At 44.6% G+C, this 15,060-nt stretch overlaps 1 protein-coding gene across 17 annotated transcripts in view; it reads right to left on the bottom strand.

Annotated features, from left to right (window-relative positions):
* The window catches only part of ESCO1 (establishment of sister chromatid cohesion N-acetyltransferase 1), a 63,411-nt gene that overhangs the window by 32,357 nt on the left and 15,994 nt on the right, over window positions 1–15,060 (bottom strand). For 9 of the 17 annotated variants that reach the window (XR_006278891.1, XR_006278892.1, XR_006278889.1 and 6 more), the window contains one exon: window positions 2,753–2,818. The exons of 5 other annotated variants lie outside the window; for them this stretch is intronic. Coding sequence is in view for 5 of the 12 variants with exons in the window: in XM_043508000.1 (XP_043363935.1) it covers window positions 2,753–2,818 (66 nt within the window). In the remaining 7 variants the exon portion in view is untranslated. Of the gene's footprint in view, window positions 1–492; window positions 609–2,752; window positions 2,819–15,060 lie in introns of all 17 variants that reach the window. 3 more of the 17 variants (XR_006278894.1, XM_043508006.1, XR_005290949.2) reach the window with 2 other exon arrangements.

The following is a 15,060-nucleotide window of genomic DNA, read 5'->3' as shown; positions in this document are numbered from 1 at the left end:
CTCTGTAGCTCACAATACACACAAGAGTACTGGAGAAAGACAATAGGAGAGGGGAAGGAGATAACATGATAAGGTACATCACTGTGCTAGTGAGGTGCATAATAAGATTTTTAAGCCTCTCTTTGAAGGCGTGTGTGTGGACCATTGCTGGAAGCAGGGACTTGAAGATCCATTGGTCTATCCTCAGCATGGCAGTTCTTACATTCCTATGGCATGTAACAGAGGGAAAAGGAAGAATTCTTTAAAGGAAGAAAGGAAACAAACGCTGCTCCATGGGTTGGCTTTGGGCTGGAGCATCAGGGAAGAGAGACTTGGGTTCCAAGGGTGTGAAAGTTGAGACTGATACATTTTGTCCCTTATCTCCAGGCCTCCTTTAAAAAGGTTTAGTTCAGAAGAAACTGCCCTTTTGGCCACAGGAGTGTGCTGAATTTCAACTATTTACACACAAGGAAGGAAAAAAGGCAGTTCAGGAGGAAGGATGCATGTGATTACCTTACGACCCCACTTGAACCGAATCTAATTTTTGCTATCTCGAGGATGGAGAACATGTCCCCGATGCTCAGGGTAGGATAGGTGAGGGGGAAGTCTGCTTTGATGCTTGGAGTACACTTCAAAAAGATAAGACATGTGCATTTGAAAGTCAGCTAAATATAAAGCAATTCTTATATTTAATGTATAAACAGTACTGAAACAAGCCTTGTGAAACACGAAATCCTAGTCAAATGATTGGGAAGTTAAAAATTTATTCAAAAAGTGAATGGTGGTACACTAACAAATTAACACCACAAGGAAGTCACTAAAACATTAATGGCAAAGAAATCCTCAAAGTTGCCAGTATTCTTAATTCATCCTATCTTGCCTGATGCATGTGGTCTTCTATCAATCATAGTCTCTATAAGCAAAAACATAATACAGCCCAATTACATTTTACACTAGGACTGAAATACGAGAGAATGTTGCTGGTATCTGGCAGACAATTTTTTAGGATTTCATTGATGTTACTATATTATATGTATTCAAGTGTGTGGATGGGCATACATATGGAGATGTTAAATATTTAAAAAGCTACTAGTATATGAATACTAGAGGAATGCATTAACTACTAGAAAGTGCACCAAGCTTTCTTTAAGGCTGCAGTGTGGCAAAGGTTTTTATTTTATTTTTTAAACATATCTGATGACCTTATACAGCCAGCCCATAAAGATGTTAGCCTGCAAGCACAACTGAAGCACTGTTCCAAATCCAAGAATTGCAGCAGACCAGGCTTCAGACAAAAACCTGCTTTGTGAGACGGTATAGAGACTCTGCAATGCAGAATCAGGATGCACAGGCTAAAATCAGAAGGAACAATACAGCAGTAGGAATTAAATCTATTTGAGAGACAATAAATCTGCCAATTATTTTTAACCTATTCTTACAAGTTAGCACCTAACATTACTACACATGAAATAATAGAGCAAAACAAAATTCTTCCTTTTTTTAAGCATCTGACAGCATGTCGTGAATAGGCCATCATTTCCTATGTATAGTTTTCCTTGGTTGCATGGGTCTCGCACAAACAGCAGGGGAGAGAATTGCCTATCTGACAATAGCATAGTAATAAGAACAAAAAATTACTATTACTGAAAGTGACAGGAAAAAATTGTTTTCAGTTTATTTACACATTTGAGTGTATCCTGCACATAACTCTTTCACTTCTGTTACTCAGCAGTACTTCCTATTTCCATGCACTAGCATGACATTACTCTAACACAGTGCTCTGAAGGGAGCTCACATACCTACTCTCCCCTCCAAATACGGAGTCTGCCAGTTGCTGCAGTTTCTGGTTTTGGAACAGGATGGCGTCTCCTTTCCCCAGGATAGACTGGCAGAGCTGGCTGGTGAGCATCCACCACTCAACTCCTACATAGAGCTGAGGAGTGACTGAAACCAATCCTTTTTTCTCTCCCAGATCTGTGCATGGACCTTGCAGGCAATAAGAGAGTCATCCTGGCACTTTTCAATAGGTTATAGGGAGGAATTTGGATGTTGAGGCATAATGCTGACCAATGTTATTGCTGAAACAGCAGGGAAGAAGGCATGTGTCCAGAGCTAAGAAAGATAGGTGAGTGCCTTAACATTGTTTTATTATTATTATTATTATTATTATTATTAAGATTGCCTAGTCTGCCCCCCAAAATACACTCAAACATCAGCAGAAGAGAAGAAATTCCATTTTTAAAACATTTCAAAAAAATTTTTAAAAAATTTTCAAAACAAAGGTTTCTGAAATTAGTTTAAAAATTTTACCTGACATTATCCCTTTAACTCATTCCTTAAATTGACAGTGTCCCTTTAGTCTTCTCCAAAAGCCTCTGTTGGGTGAAGTGAAGCATGAGCTGTTGAGACTTAGGAGAGAGCCAGTCACAGGGAGCATGAAGATTAGTTCTCAGCAATCTGATAGAGCAACGTGGTTCAAGACAAAGCCGCAGCAGAAATTGGGTTACCTGACCTAAGGTCATTCTTCTAGGCACCTGCAAGCCTATACTGACTTGATGCAAATTGCATTCATACAACTAAAGAGGGGATAAAGACCCTAAGTCAGGCAAACCCCATTTGGAAGAATGTGAGAAGTTTATACTTCTGAAACCCACTGTTTCTGTCCATTTGTAACTTCAAGACAACCAGCCATCACATTACATCAAGGCTGTCTTCACGCCTAGAAAGGCTTTAATTATTCTCTCTTGATATTGGACATATAAAAATGTCTTACCAATTTCTCTTCTCTGAAAAGGTGCATCTCTGCCCGATACTCCATTTGTGAGTTAAGGAGCTCCACCTGCAAAATAGGCATTTGGTGCCTTTGTAGGAGATGGTAGGGGCCCCTTGTCTTAGGCGCAGGGTGAAGCACTTCCCCTCTTGATTACCCTTGGTACAGCTGTTCCAAGCAGATGCAGCAACACTTTGCTCAGAGAGCAAAAACAGCCAGAAAACATGCAGGATGTAAGGAATAGGGAGAAAAATGGAGAAAAGCAGGAAGAAGGTGCAGAGAAGAAAATATTTCTTCTTGGGCTCTTCACAAAGAATTTAAAAAAAAAAAAAAAAAAAACACACCACGCTACAACACCAAAACTTTTGCCCTCTGACTGAAGCAGTAACAATTTATGAAATTTGGAGTCATCTTTTCCCAATCATTTTGCTAAATTCCACAGAATAAAATTCTTCTTTTAAAATCTGCACATCTCCTTTTTGAGTGGGCCATGTCTTGACAGGTAGGAAAGCCTGCCCACCAACTGCCTCCCAGAAGCTTCTGCGGCTTCAGGAAATACATATGGTAGCTCAAAATGTCCTTTTTAAAGTAAAAAGAAAAAAAGTAATTTTTCTAGAGAGAGTTTACTTTCTAAGAATTTATAAAAAAAAAAAAAGTAAAAATATGGGGCCATTTCCTATTATGAAATGCTGACTTCATTGATCATTATAAATGGTAGCAATAAACATGTAAAATAAAAAAGGTGCTAAGTCTAAGTTTGAACATTATGCTGCATGGATAGTATTTACAGTATTGATTTTTTCTTATTTGTCAAAGATTGATTCTGTAAACAATAGGAATATAAACTTGATGGAGCATGAAGGTTTATAATGTAATGTAAGAGCCAGTAATTAAAATTGACCAAATAACTGTTTTCTTTAGTTTTATACTTCACTGCTTCAAGCCCATTGGTTTTTATCAACTTCATTATGGATAGCATCTTCACTTTCATCAATTAAACCCATGAATTTTTTGGGGCCGAAGCATTTCACCTCTCTCATGAAGTGCCTATGTCACAAAACAGTTAAATGAGAGATTATATGGAAGTGTAATGGAAAAATAAGAAGCAAAACGAAAGATACTTTAGTGTATAAACTTGAATAGTTTACACTTTGCTACTATAAACAGTGATGTTGAAATGCCAGTACTGATCCTGGGGGACCCAGCCTACCCCTTGTTCCTCTGGCTCATGAAGACGTACGCTGGTCACTCAACAGCACAAAGGGAAGATTCAATTACTGGTGGCTCAGCAGATGCAGGATGACAACTGAATGTTCTTTTGATAGACTGAAGGGGCGCTGACATTGTCTACTCACAAGTCTGGATCTCAGTGAGAAAAATATCCAAATGGTTCTAGCCACCTGCTGTGTCCATCTGTGAAGCAAAGTGGGAAAAGTTTCCCCTGGAGTGGACAGCACAGGTGTTGCAGCTTTTGGCTGAGTTTGAACAGTCAGACACCAGAACTATCAGAAGAGCTTAATGTGGAGCTATATGGAGGTTTTGAAAGAGCACTTTAACAGCAAGCCACAGTAATGCACTGTGATATGTTCCACCTGGCCCCGCAGTCTGTGGGCTGTTAGGAATTGCGTGGTGCACAATTGATGAATGTGACACAAACACCTACTAAGTTTGTGGTGCTTGCTGTACATTTATGATTATTACACTGTTTATCACTGATCTTACGAGTTGTGTCAAAGCATACATACAATCATGAGAAAGTGGATGCTTTCAGTATCACCAGCCATTCTGCAGCATTTTCTGGGAACTAATGACAAATTATTTTCCAAACAAAAAGAGTAACAAAACCACTTCCAAAAAATTCTGTGCAAGTTAAAAAGCAAATACATTAAAACATTATTATGGAACAGAGCTTAATGAAGGGGAAGGAATATTCATGTCCATTTTAGCAATATAATCAACTGTGCCTCTCACAGGTCAGTGTATGTGAAGCTGTGGTTGTCCTTAATAGCCCATGGTGGGGAATGGTAGAATTACTGATGTGGCCCCGATGCCACATGGAATATAGAGAGGGCAGGTCGGTAGGTACTACACTGCATTTCTCCACAGACTGCAAAGGGAGGCAACCCCAGGATTGTTGAACCTATCGATCTGCAAGAGTGTGCTGCATCTGTGTTTGCGGCCCAAAAAGACCCATTCAATCTTTGTGCATCTCCCTGGGACTTCTGGGCCTGGCGCCTGTCTAGTCTCTTCTTCTCTATAGACCAGGGGTCTCAAACATGCAGCCCGTGGAGTTCTTTGTTGCAGCCTGCCAAGCTCCCCGCTATCCCCCAGCCCCGAGTTACTTCCTGTGGCCGCTACGCTCCCCTCACCCCTGGCCCCTCCCCTCAGCATGCCGCTCCCCACTCCCCTGCCTACCTCCAGGTGCTTCCCACCACTGAATTGTTTGACGGTGCTTAGCACTTTCCAGGGGGGAGGAGCGGGAAGCCGCGCACTCAAGATAGGAGGGGGAGAAGAGGCACGGATTTGGGGAAGGAGTTGGAATGAGGGTGGGGCTTTAGCAGAAGTAATTCTAAAACTAAGCGAGGGTTTTGTCCTTTGAATGAGGTGCATTACCGAGTATATATAATTTTATTAAAACCACTCGGAAATAACTTAGTCGAAAAAAGAACACTCATGGAAGAAAAGAGAGAGTTTTCCCAAGACAAATATTTTCCAAGACCAATATTTTTTCACAGAGGTAAAAGATAAAATTCAATGCCTTACTTGTCAGCAAATGATTGCTGTTCCCAAGGAGTATAATGTGCGTCGGCACTATGACACAATGCATCATGAAAAATATGATGCATTCACTGGAAAAATCCGAGAGGAAAAAGTTTGGCAACTTAAAGCAGCATTTGCCAAGCAAAGAAATTTCTTTTTGGAGATTAACAAGTCTAATGAAGATTCAATAAAAAGTTTTGTGATAAGCGAAATGATAGCTAAATCATTGTGACCTTTACAGAAGGCCTATTCGTAAAAGAATGTCTTGCGAAGGCCAGCGAAATTTTATGTCCTGATAGGAAGAAAGTTTTTGAAGGCATAAGGTTGTCTGCCAATACAGTTGCCTGCAGGATAACTGATTTAGCAGATAATGTGCAAAAACCAAATTGATCCAAATGGCAAAAAAGACTTTGAAGCATTTTCAATTGCTCAATGAGAGTATAGATGTATCAGATACTGCACAGTGTGCAGTGTTCATTAGAGGTGTGGATTGTAATTGGAATATAACTGAAGAATTGCTAGACTTAATGCCACTGAAGGGTACCACAATGGGATGTGACATATTTCAAGGACTGGAAGAATGCATTGAAAGAGCTGTGCTGCCATGGAACAAACTTTTATCTTTGGCTACGGATGGTATGCCATCTATGTGCTCTGAAAATATTGGTATGGTTGGATTATTGAAGACCAAACTGAACGACCTCAATATACCAGGAATTAGCTTCACCAGTATACATTGCATTTTGCACCAAGAAGCCCTGCGTAGTGAAAGTCTACAAATGAAGGAAGTTATAGATGTAGTTGTTAAAACTGTTAATTTTATACGTGCACGAGGGCTGAATCACAGACAGTTCACTTCTTTTCTAGGATGTATGGACAACGAATATGGGGCACTTCTGTATCACACTTAAGTTAGATGGCTGAGTCGTGGAAATGTTTTGAAGTGTTCTTTTACACTTGGAGAGGAGACAGATTCCTTCATGAAAATGAAAAACAAGGAGGTTCCACAGCTTGCTGATTCCACTTTTATCTGCAACCTTACTTTTCTAACAGATGTAACTGATCACCTGAATGCACTGAACTTGAAGCTTCAGGGTAGAAAACAGGTGATAATACAGACGTACGACAGTGTTTTAAGACATTCAAAGTCAAAGTCGGAATTCCTTAGGAAAAGTTGAACCCAAATCCTTGAAAGAATATGCAGATATCATTTCTAACTTACACAAACAGTTTGATGTGCAGTTTAAAGATTTCAAGGCACTTGAGCCACACTGTCAACTTTTTTCCCCCCACACCCTTTGCTGTGGAAATGCCTAATGTTGCAGAGAAAATGCAGATGGAGTTAGTGAAGCTTCAGTGTTATACCATTTTGAAGCAGAAGTATACAGATGTTGGAATTCCAGAATTCTACCGGTTTCTTTCACAAGAAAGATTTCCCATGTTATTCTCTGCTTCTGCAAGGATAATGGCAATGTTTGGAAGTAAACACACACACACACACACACACTTTTTCCTGTTCCATGAACGTTAACAAATCTGTGTTAAGGTCAAGGCTCACTGATGAACATTTGAAAGCAACACTAAGATAGGTTTGATAGGACTGAGACAAAACCAAATATTGATGCAAAACACTGCCAGCTAAGTGGCCAAAAATGAAATGACTGTCAAAATTAGCACTGACTTTTCGGATTACAGTTTTTAAAAAGTTAATAAATTGACTTTTAATAGCATACTATATTACTCTTCATTCTTTTTCATTTTTGACCATACTTTTGTATCGTTGTATGAAAAGGTTTCAGTGATTCAGCCCTCGGGTCTATGTACGTGTCCTCATGAGGCCCTCGTGGTGATCTGAGTTTGAGATCCCTGCTACAGACAGTCTGCCATACTCATCCTCCAGGCCCCCTGTTCATGATCTGATACAGCACTGGCTTGCATGATCTTGCTGAACACGTCATCCCAAGTTCTCTTTCTCTTCCTTATCTGGCTCAAGCATTATGCAGGTGTGGAGGAGGAACCTCTCAAGGCTGCAATAGCAGCAACTACAGACAAAACAGAGGTACCATTGTCAGTATTCTCACAATGGAAAGCAAAGTTAAAATTCAGAACTCCCTTCCCTTGCTCCCCGAAAGTTTTAAGCAATACATGCTTACTGACACTTTTTTGCTTCAGAGTGCTTGTGCACAATACCACTCTCAGCTCCAGCCATGGTGAGTATGGCCTGCTAAGGGTGAGGGAAATGAAGACGGGATTGCTCAGTTGCATGAAACTATGTGTGATGAGCAATGGCACTGAAAATTGGCACCATTTTCTACAGGCGGTGGTGATTTCAGCGGATATCTGACTCCTGAGGGTAACTCAAAAGGCACAGCTGCGGTTGGCAACCCAAAGCCACCTAGGGCTGTCCACCACTAGCTTGTTTACTGTAATGGAGATTGCCAAGATTACTGCCGACTGGTGTGGGAAACTATCCTACCATGAAGGAAAAAATAAGGCTGGCATCCCTAAAAAGCTTTGGGAGAGGATTGCTGAGCACCTCCAGGAAAATTTTATTGAGAGCTCTCAAGAGGGACATCTCTGTGAATACAAACAAACTGCTCTATGCATCCCCCCCTACCTAACTCTACTCATTCAGGGGAATGAAAAGAATACAACTCTATTTTTCTTTGTTGTACCAATACTTCTTCTAGTATAAGTAAATTAATGAAAATCAGTAGCTATGTCCTGTTAAGCTAGGAGCACCATAACTGTAATGGAAAATAAACGGACACACTTACCCACGGTTCTTTCCTCTGCATTGGGCTTGCATGTGCTCAACTGCTGAAATTGACTGAGCTGTGCATTTTAAAATTAAGGTGAATTATCCAATTTATCACTACCGTGTCATCCTCTATGTTCTGCACATCACTGAGAACACAGTTTGCTGTGAAATGCTATTTCGTAAATTCAGAATATAGGTTAAAAAAACGAAACTGCGTTTTTTTCATTCGTGATACTCAGAATAAATAGTTTCTCTCCCCTTGAAGAGATGTCAGTTAAAAAAAAAAATCTTAAAGCAAATTTCTTTAGGTCACAAAAACATCTAATTTTAATAAAATTGAAGACTGAACTGCATAGGGAGCTTTTTTAAAATTTTGCAGTCCTGTCAACATGGAAAAAGAACTAACTGGACATCAATTTCATTTTCAGGTTCTCATGTACTTGCATTTAGAATGGCCATAGTGTGTCAAACCAATGATTCATCTAGCCGAGTATCCTATCTTCCAGATGCTTCAGAGGAAACATACAGAACAGGTAATCAGGGAGTGATCTATACTGTGTCATCCACTCCCAGCTTCTGGCAATCAGATGCTAGGGACACTCAAAGCATGGGGTTCCATCCATGACCATCTTGGCTAATGGCCACGGATGGACTTATCCTTCATGAACTTACCTAATTCTTTTTTTGAACTCCATTAAAAATCTAGGATGCAAATACAGCAAGGGACTATTTGTTTAAAACTTTCTAAGGCAGGGAATGGAACATTTCTACTCATCTTAAGTTTAATTAAAAAAAAAAAACACAACTTAATTTTGCATAGATGTGGGAGCTCACTTAACCAGCAACATGTCCACTGAATATATAAGATTTTAGAAATTATTTAAGGTCTGTCTTCCTATATCATAGTTCCTAATATCTCAGACTCTATTGTTATATTAGTCTGAGCACAACAATAATCAGGGACTTAAATTATAACCCAATCTTTGACAGACTATACAACCTTGAGCAAGTCACTGAATCTTGCTACCTCACTTTCCATGGTCTGTAAAACAGAGATCATACTGACCTGAAAGTTGCTACAAAGGATTTAATGTTTGTAAGTGGCTGTGGCAAGATGGCCAATGTTAGTATGGTGGGTCCTGCACTTTTCTTGGAAGGGGCACCAAGACGCCACCCCTTACACCTGCTTTTGGGCCGCCAAGGTCCCCGCTAACGGCCCGGAGAGGTGGTAGAGCAGGGACACGGGGGAAGGGTCTGGGTTTGCTCCTCATTCTAAGCCCCAGCCCCTCTCAACCCAGGCGGGTTCTTACCCTCTTCCTCCTTGGGTGGGCAGCCTTCGGTCCTTAGATGCTGGGGGAGGGAGTATCCCTTACTTTGGTTCTCTGGGTCTTTCAAATCTTACAACACAACTCCAAGCTCCAGTCCTCTCTCCTTCCTCCTCCCCGACTGCGTGAAGCAGGGGGTTTTATTAGATTCCTGACAGGGCCTTGATTGACTACAGGTGCTCCAATTAACCTGTAGCAACCCACCCTAGTCTACAGGGAACCACACCTTAATTAGTCTAGGGCTTATATATTTCCCCTCTACCACTGCTCCCTGGCCCTCCTGTACCACTTATTCCACCCCCCCGATCCCCGACACCACGGGGTTGGGCTACTTGAGACAAGAGACAGTGTTGTCGTGACAGGCTGTCCGTGTTGCCACGTTGGCTTCTAGCTCTATGCTGTATCCGGAAGTGGAATGGTTGTAGGGATAGAAACCATCTAGTCACTCATGCATTCCTCTCCTTGTTTGTGCGCATCCATTGGTGTGCGGTGCGATCTGTCTCAAGGGTGACCCGCCGCCCAAGCAGGTAGTACCACAGAATTTCCATGGCCCATTTAACTGCTAGGCATTCCTTTTCTACTATGGCATACCATTGCTCCCTGGGCAGGAGCTTTCAGCTAAGGTAAAGGATTGGGTGCTCCTTATCCCCCACCATCTGTGAAAGGATGGCCCCTAGTCCTACCTTCGAGGCATCTATTTGTAGGATGAATTCCTTTTTGAAATCTGGGGCTATGAGCACTGGATGGCTGCAAAGGGCTGTCCTTAGGTCTGTGCAAGCTTCTTCTGCCACTTCAGTCTACTTAACTAACTATCTCCAGGCTCCCAGCTCTTATCAGGTCCATCAGAGGCGCTGCCTTTGTGGCAAAGTGAGGGATGAATGGGCAATAGTACCCCACCTATCCCTAAGAATGTGCTGACTTGCTTCTTGCGGATCAGGCAGGGCCATTCCTGTATTGCCTTCACTTTGTTCTACTGGGGCCTCACCAGGCCCCTTCCGACTATATACCCGAGGTATCTGGCCTTGGCTAACGCTATTGCACATTTGGATGGGTTAGCAGTGAGACCAGCCTGTCTAAGAGCATCTAGTACCGCTTCCACTTTCCCCAGGTGTGTCTCCCAGTCAGGATTATGGATTACCACATCATCTAAATAGGCAGCAGCATAATTGGCATGGGGTTGAAGTAATTTGTCCATCAATCGTTAGAAAGTCGCGGGGGCCCCATGGAGCCCAAAAGGGAGGACGGTATATTGGAAAAAGACATCGGGTGTAGAGAAAGTGGTTTTTTTCCTTGCCATCCTTAGCCAGGGGGATCTGCCAGTAGCCTTTTGTCAAGTCCAAGGTGGTCAAGTATCGGGCCTTGTCTAACTGATCCACCAGCTCATCAATATGTGGTATTGGGTAGGCATCGAATTGAGAGACCTTGTTTAAACTTTCAGAAGTCATGACCAAATCTCAGGCTGCCATCAAGCTTGGGGACCAAGACAATAGGACTGGACCACTGGCTGTGTGATTCCTCAGTCACCCCAAGTTCCAGCATCTTCCTTACTTCTGTCCTAATTTCTTCTCTTTTTGCCTCTGGTATGTGATATGTTTTACTGTCACTCTTGATCAGGACAGGTGACGATGTGGCATTGGATCAGAGTTGTATGGCCTGGTTGTGTGGAGAACACGTCTTGGTTCCACTGGATCATTTCGACAACCACTGTTCATTGTTCGGGGGCTAATTCGGGGGATATCTTTACCTGCCCTTGCGGGCCACCTGCCTGGGATGGAGCCGGCAGGACACCCAGGCACATCTTCCGATCAAGCCAGGGTTTCAGTAAGTCGACGTGGTATATCTGCTCTGGCCTTCAGCGGTCTGGCTGCTTCACCTTATAATTCACCTTCCCAACGGCTTGCACGATCTCATAGGGTCCATGCCTACTGGCCAGGAGCTTACTTTCTTTTGTTGGTACCAGAACCAGCATCTGTTCTCCTGGCTGAAATGTCCATGTTTTTGTCTGACAATTGTAGTAGGTTCGTTGGGCCTCTTGTCCTTTCTCCAAATGCTCTTGTACTATGGGGGTCACTTGAGCTATTCATTCTCTCATCTAGGCTACATGTGCCATGATGTTCTTCCATAGGTTAGGTTGTTCCTCTCATTCCTCCTTCACCATGTCTAATATGCCACATGGGTGGCGTCCATATAGTAGCTCGAAGGGGGAGAATCCAGTAGATACTTGGGGAACTTCTCATATTGTAAACGTTAGGTATGGGAGGAGGGTATCCCAGTCTTTTCCATCTTGGCCCACCACCTTTCGGATCATGCTCGAGAGTTTGGTTAAATCGCTCAACCAGACCACCTGTTTGGGGATGGTAGACTGAGGTCCGCAAGGCTTGGATGCAGAGCAGGGTACATAAGTCTTCCATTATTGTCGACACGAAGGGAGTCTCTTGGTCTGTCAGGATCTCCTTAGGGATGCCTACCTTAGCAAAAACTTGCACCAGTTCTTTTGCGATCGCCTTGGACATTGGGTTTCCTAAAGGAATGGCTTCGGGGTACCGTGTAGCGTAATCCAGGATGACAAGTATGCTTCAGTGGTCCCAGGCTGTTCTTTCTAGTGGGCCCACTAGATCCATTGCTATCCTTTCAAAGGGAACTTCAATTATAGGCAAGGGTACCAGTGGGGCCCATAACTGAGGTCAGGGGCTATGCAGCTGGCACTCTGGGCAGGAGGTGCAATAGCGCTGGACTTCTGCCCATATCCGCGGCCAGTAGAACCTCCTTATGACTCTATCCAGGGTCTTGTCTGCTCCTAAGTGTCCCCCAAACAGATGACCATGAGCTAACTAACAACGCCCTTGGGTGCTTCCTTGGCACCAAGAGCTGTTCTACTATTTCCACCCCCCCCCCACCAAATTGGTACTAGCCAGTACAACAGATCTTGCTTGATTATATAGTGTGGCCCTGGGCCTTTAATTTTCCCTTCTACTGGCATGCCATTCACCTTTACTACCTCCTCCCTCACGTTCACATACAGCGGGTCATCAGCTAGGTCCTGCCCAAAACATTTGCATGCAGGACCGATCTGGCCTGATTCTATTTGATTGGGCTCCCCTCCTTCTCTTGGGGTGCTTCCGCTCATGCTGGGGGACATCTCTGGGTCTCCACAGGGCCTCCTTCCAACCAGGGCAGCTCTTTGGTTTGCCACCAAAATCCTGGTTTGTAATCTTTTGCCTGTCCTCCTTTCCCGTCTGGATTTCCGAGACTTCCGGGGGGTGAAAATACCTCTGGGGAGAACCCAGCAAAAACTGTGGTAGGGCCATCCCTGGGTGCCGTGAACTCTGCTTGTGGTTTACTTCCCTCCCCTAACTCGATGGAGAGGTAGGGGGAGAGCAGGCTCTCAAACCCAGGAAAGTCCCTGTCAATTAAGACTGGGTAGGGGAGCTTGTGGACCACTTTTGCAGTCATCTTGGTAGTGTTTCCCTGGATCTCAATCCGTATTGGAATTGTGGGGTAGAAATTTACTGTGCCGTGGACACGTCACTCCGGTGCTCTTGGCCTGGCTCAGTTGGTCTTGGCCTACTAATTTCCCTGAGACCAACGCGACAGCACTCCCAGAGTCCACCAAAGCCACGGTCTGGATGCCGTTGTTCTTTACTGGCCTGATGTACTGATGTGGGGCCTTTGTGACCCCCACAAGGCTGATTAGGCCACATTGGTCCCCGGGATCCCCCAGATTGCACTGCATGGACTCCTCCCTGTTGGGGCACTGGGCTGCTATATGCCTCAACTCCCCACACCTCATAACAGCGATCTCATATCCCTCAGGCTGCCCTCTGTCTTGGGCCCTCTGGCTTGCTTCCTCAGCCCTTTCCCCCCCAGACTCCTAGGTCCCTTTGGGGGCCTCAAGCCGCTCCTTGGTGCGTGTTCTTCCTGCTAGGTCTTTCCTGGAGGTCTCGGGGTTGGGACTGGTTTCCTGGAACGCCGTGTTTCACCTCCCGGGGTTTCAAACAGCTCACTGGCTGCCAGCTGTCTCTCAAACTGGTCACCCTTGTAGTCATAGGTAGAGGGGTAATTCCGGCTTACCAAGGCTTGGGGGCCTGAGGATAGTCCCCTCCTATAGCAGTCCAGCACCAGGAGTTCCATCATTTTCTCCAAGCTGAGAGCCTCTGGACGTAACCACTTCTGGGCTAGGTGGATTATGTCAAACAGTTGTGAACACTGTGTCTGGTCTTCGCAGTACTGCCATTCATGGAACCTGTGGGCTCAGAAGGCTGTCGTTATCCCTGCCCTGGCCAGGATCTCTGCCTTCATTTGGGGGTAATCTCCCACCTCCTCTGCAGTCATATCATAGTAAGCCTTCTGGGCCTCCCTGCACAAAAATGGGGCGAGGATGCCCAACCACTGGTCTTGGGGCCAGGCCTCCTGCAGGGCTATCCTCTCGAAGGCCAGGAGGTATGCCTCCACATCATCCTCCCGGATCATTTTCTGCAGACAGTCACTGGCCTGTATGGACCACATCCCGTCATACTCGCGGCTCAGCTCCTTAAGGGCCTTCACCTGGTTCACTAGTTCCTGCAGCATGGCCCGATCTTGTGTGGCCTGGGTCATCAGCAGGTGATTGGTCTCTTGTTGCAGCCGCATGGCCTCCTGTTGGGCAGCTGCCTGGACCTGGGTAGCCTCCTGCTGGGTGGCAGTGGCTTGCACCAGTGCTTTGACCACATCCTCCATCTTGGGGAAAGGTGGTCGTGACGCACGCTGGATTATGTTCCCAGAGCAGAAATCCCACCCCTCACGCAATGTGTGGCAAGATGGCCGACATTAGTATGGTGGGTCCTGCACTTTTCTTGGCAGGGGTGCTAAGGCGCCACCCCTTACCCCTGAGGTCCCTGCTTGTGGCCCAGGAAGGTGGTAGAGGAGGGAAGCAGGAGGGGGGTCTGGGTTTGCTCCTCACTCTGAGCCCCAGCCCCTCTCAACCCCTGTGGGCTCTTACCCTCTTCCTCATTGACTGGGGAACCTTTGGTCCTTAGACGCTGGGGAGGGAGATTCCCTCCTCTGCTGGGGCTCTGCTTACTTCGGTTCTCTGGTCTTTCAAATCCTACAACACACCTCCAAGCTCCAGTCCTCTCTCCTTCCTTCTCCTCCCCTGACTGCCTGAACCAGGGGGTTTTATTAGGTTCCTGATAGGGCCTTAATTGACTATAGGTGCTCTAATTAACCTGTAGCAACCCTCCCTGGTCTACAGGGAACCAAGCCTTACTTAGCCTAGGGTTTACACATTTCCCCTCTACCACTGCTCCCTGGCCCTCCTGTATCACAGTGGCTTTTAACATAAAAATAATCCTCCTCCAAAAGTATATTTCTGAGTGTGCATGCACACATAGTATTAGGTTTTCACTGCTCTTTTAAGTTTGTTTTGTAACCTTCAAAAAGGAGGAAAGATTATCTTGTTAAGGCACTCAGAAGATCTAGGCTCTGCC

Source organism: Dermochelys coriacea, chromosome 2 (assembly GCF_009764565.3).
Source record: "Dermochelys coriacea isolate rDerCor1 chromosome 2, rDerCor1.pri.v4, whole genome shotgun sequence".
NCBI classification, from domain to species: Eukaryota; Metazoa; Chordata; order Testudines; family Dermochelyidae; genus Dermochelys; species Dermochelys coriacea.
The sequence above is the reverse complement of the archived record's forward strand: the minus strand, read 5'-3'. Positions and strand labels throughout refer to the sequence as shown.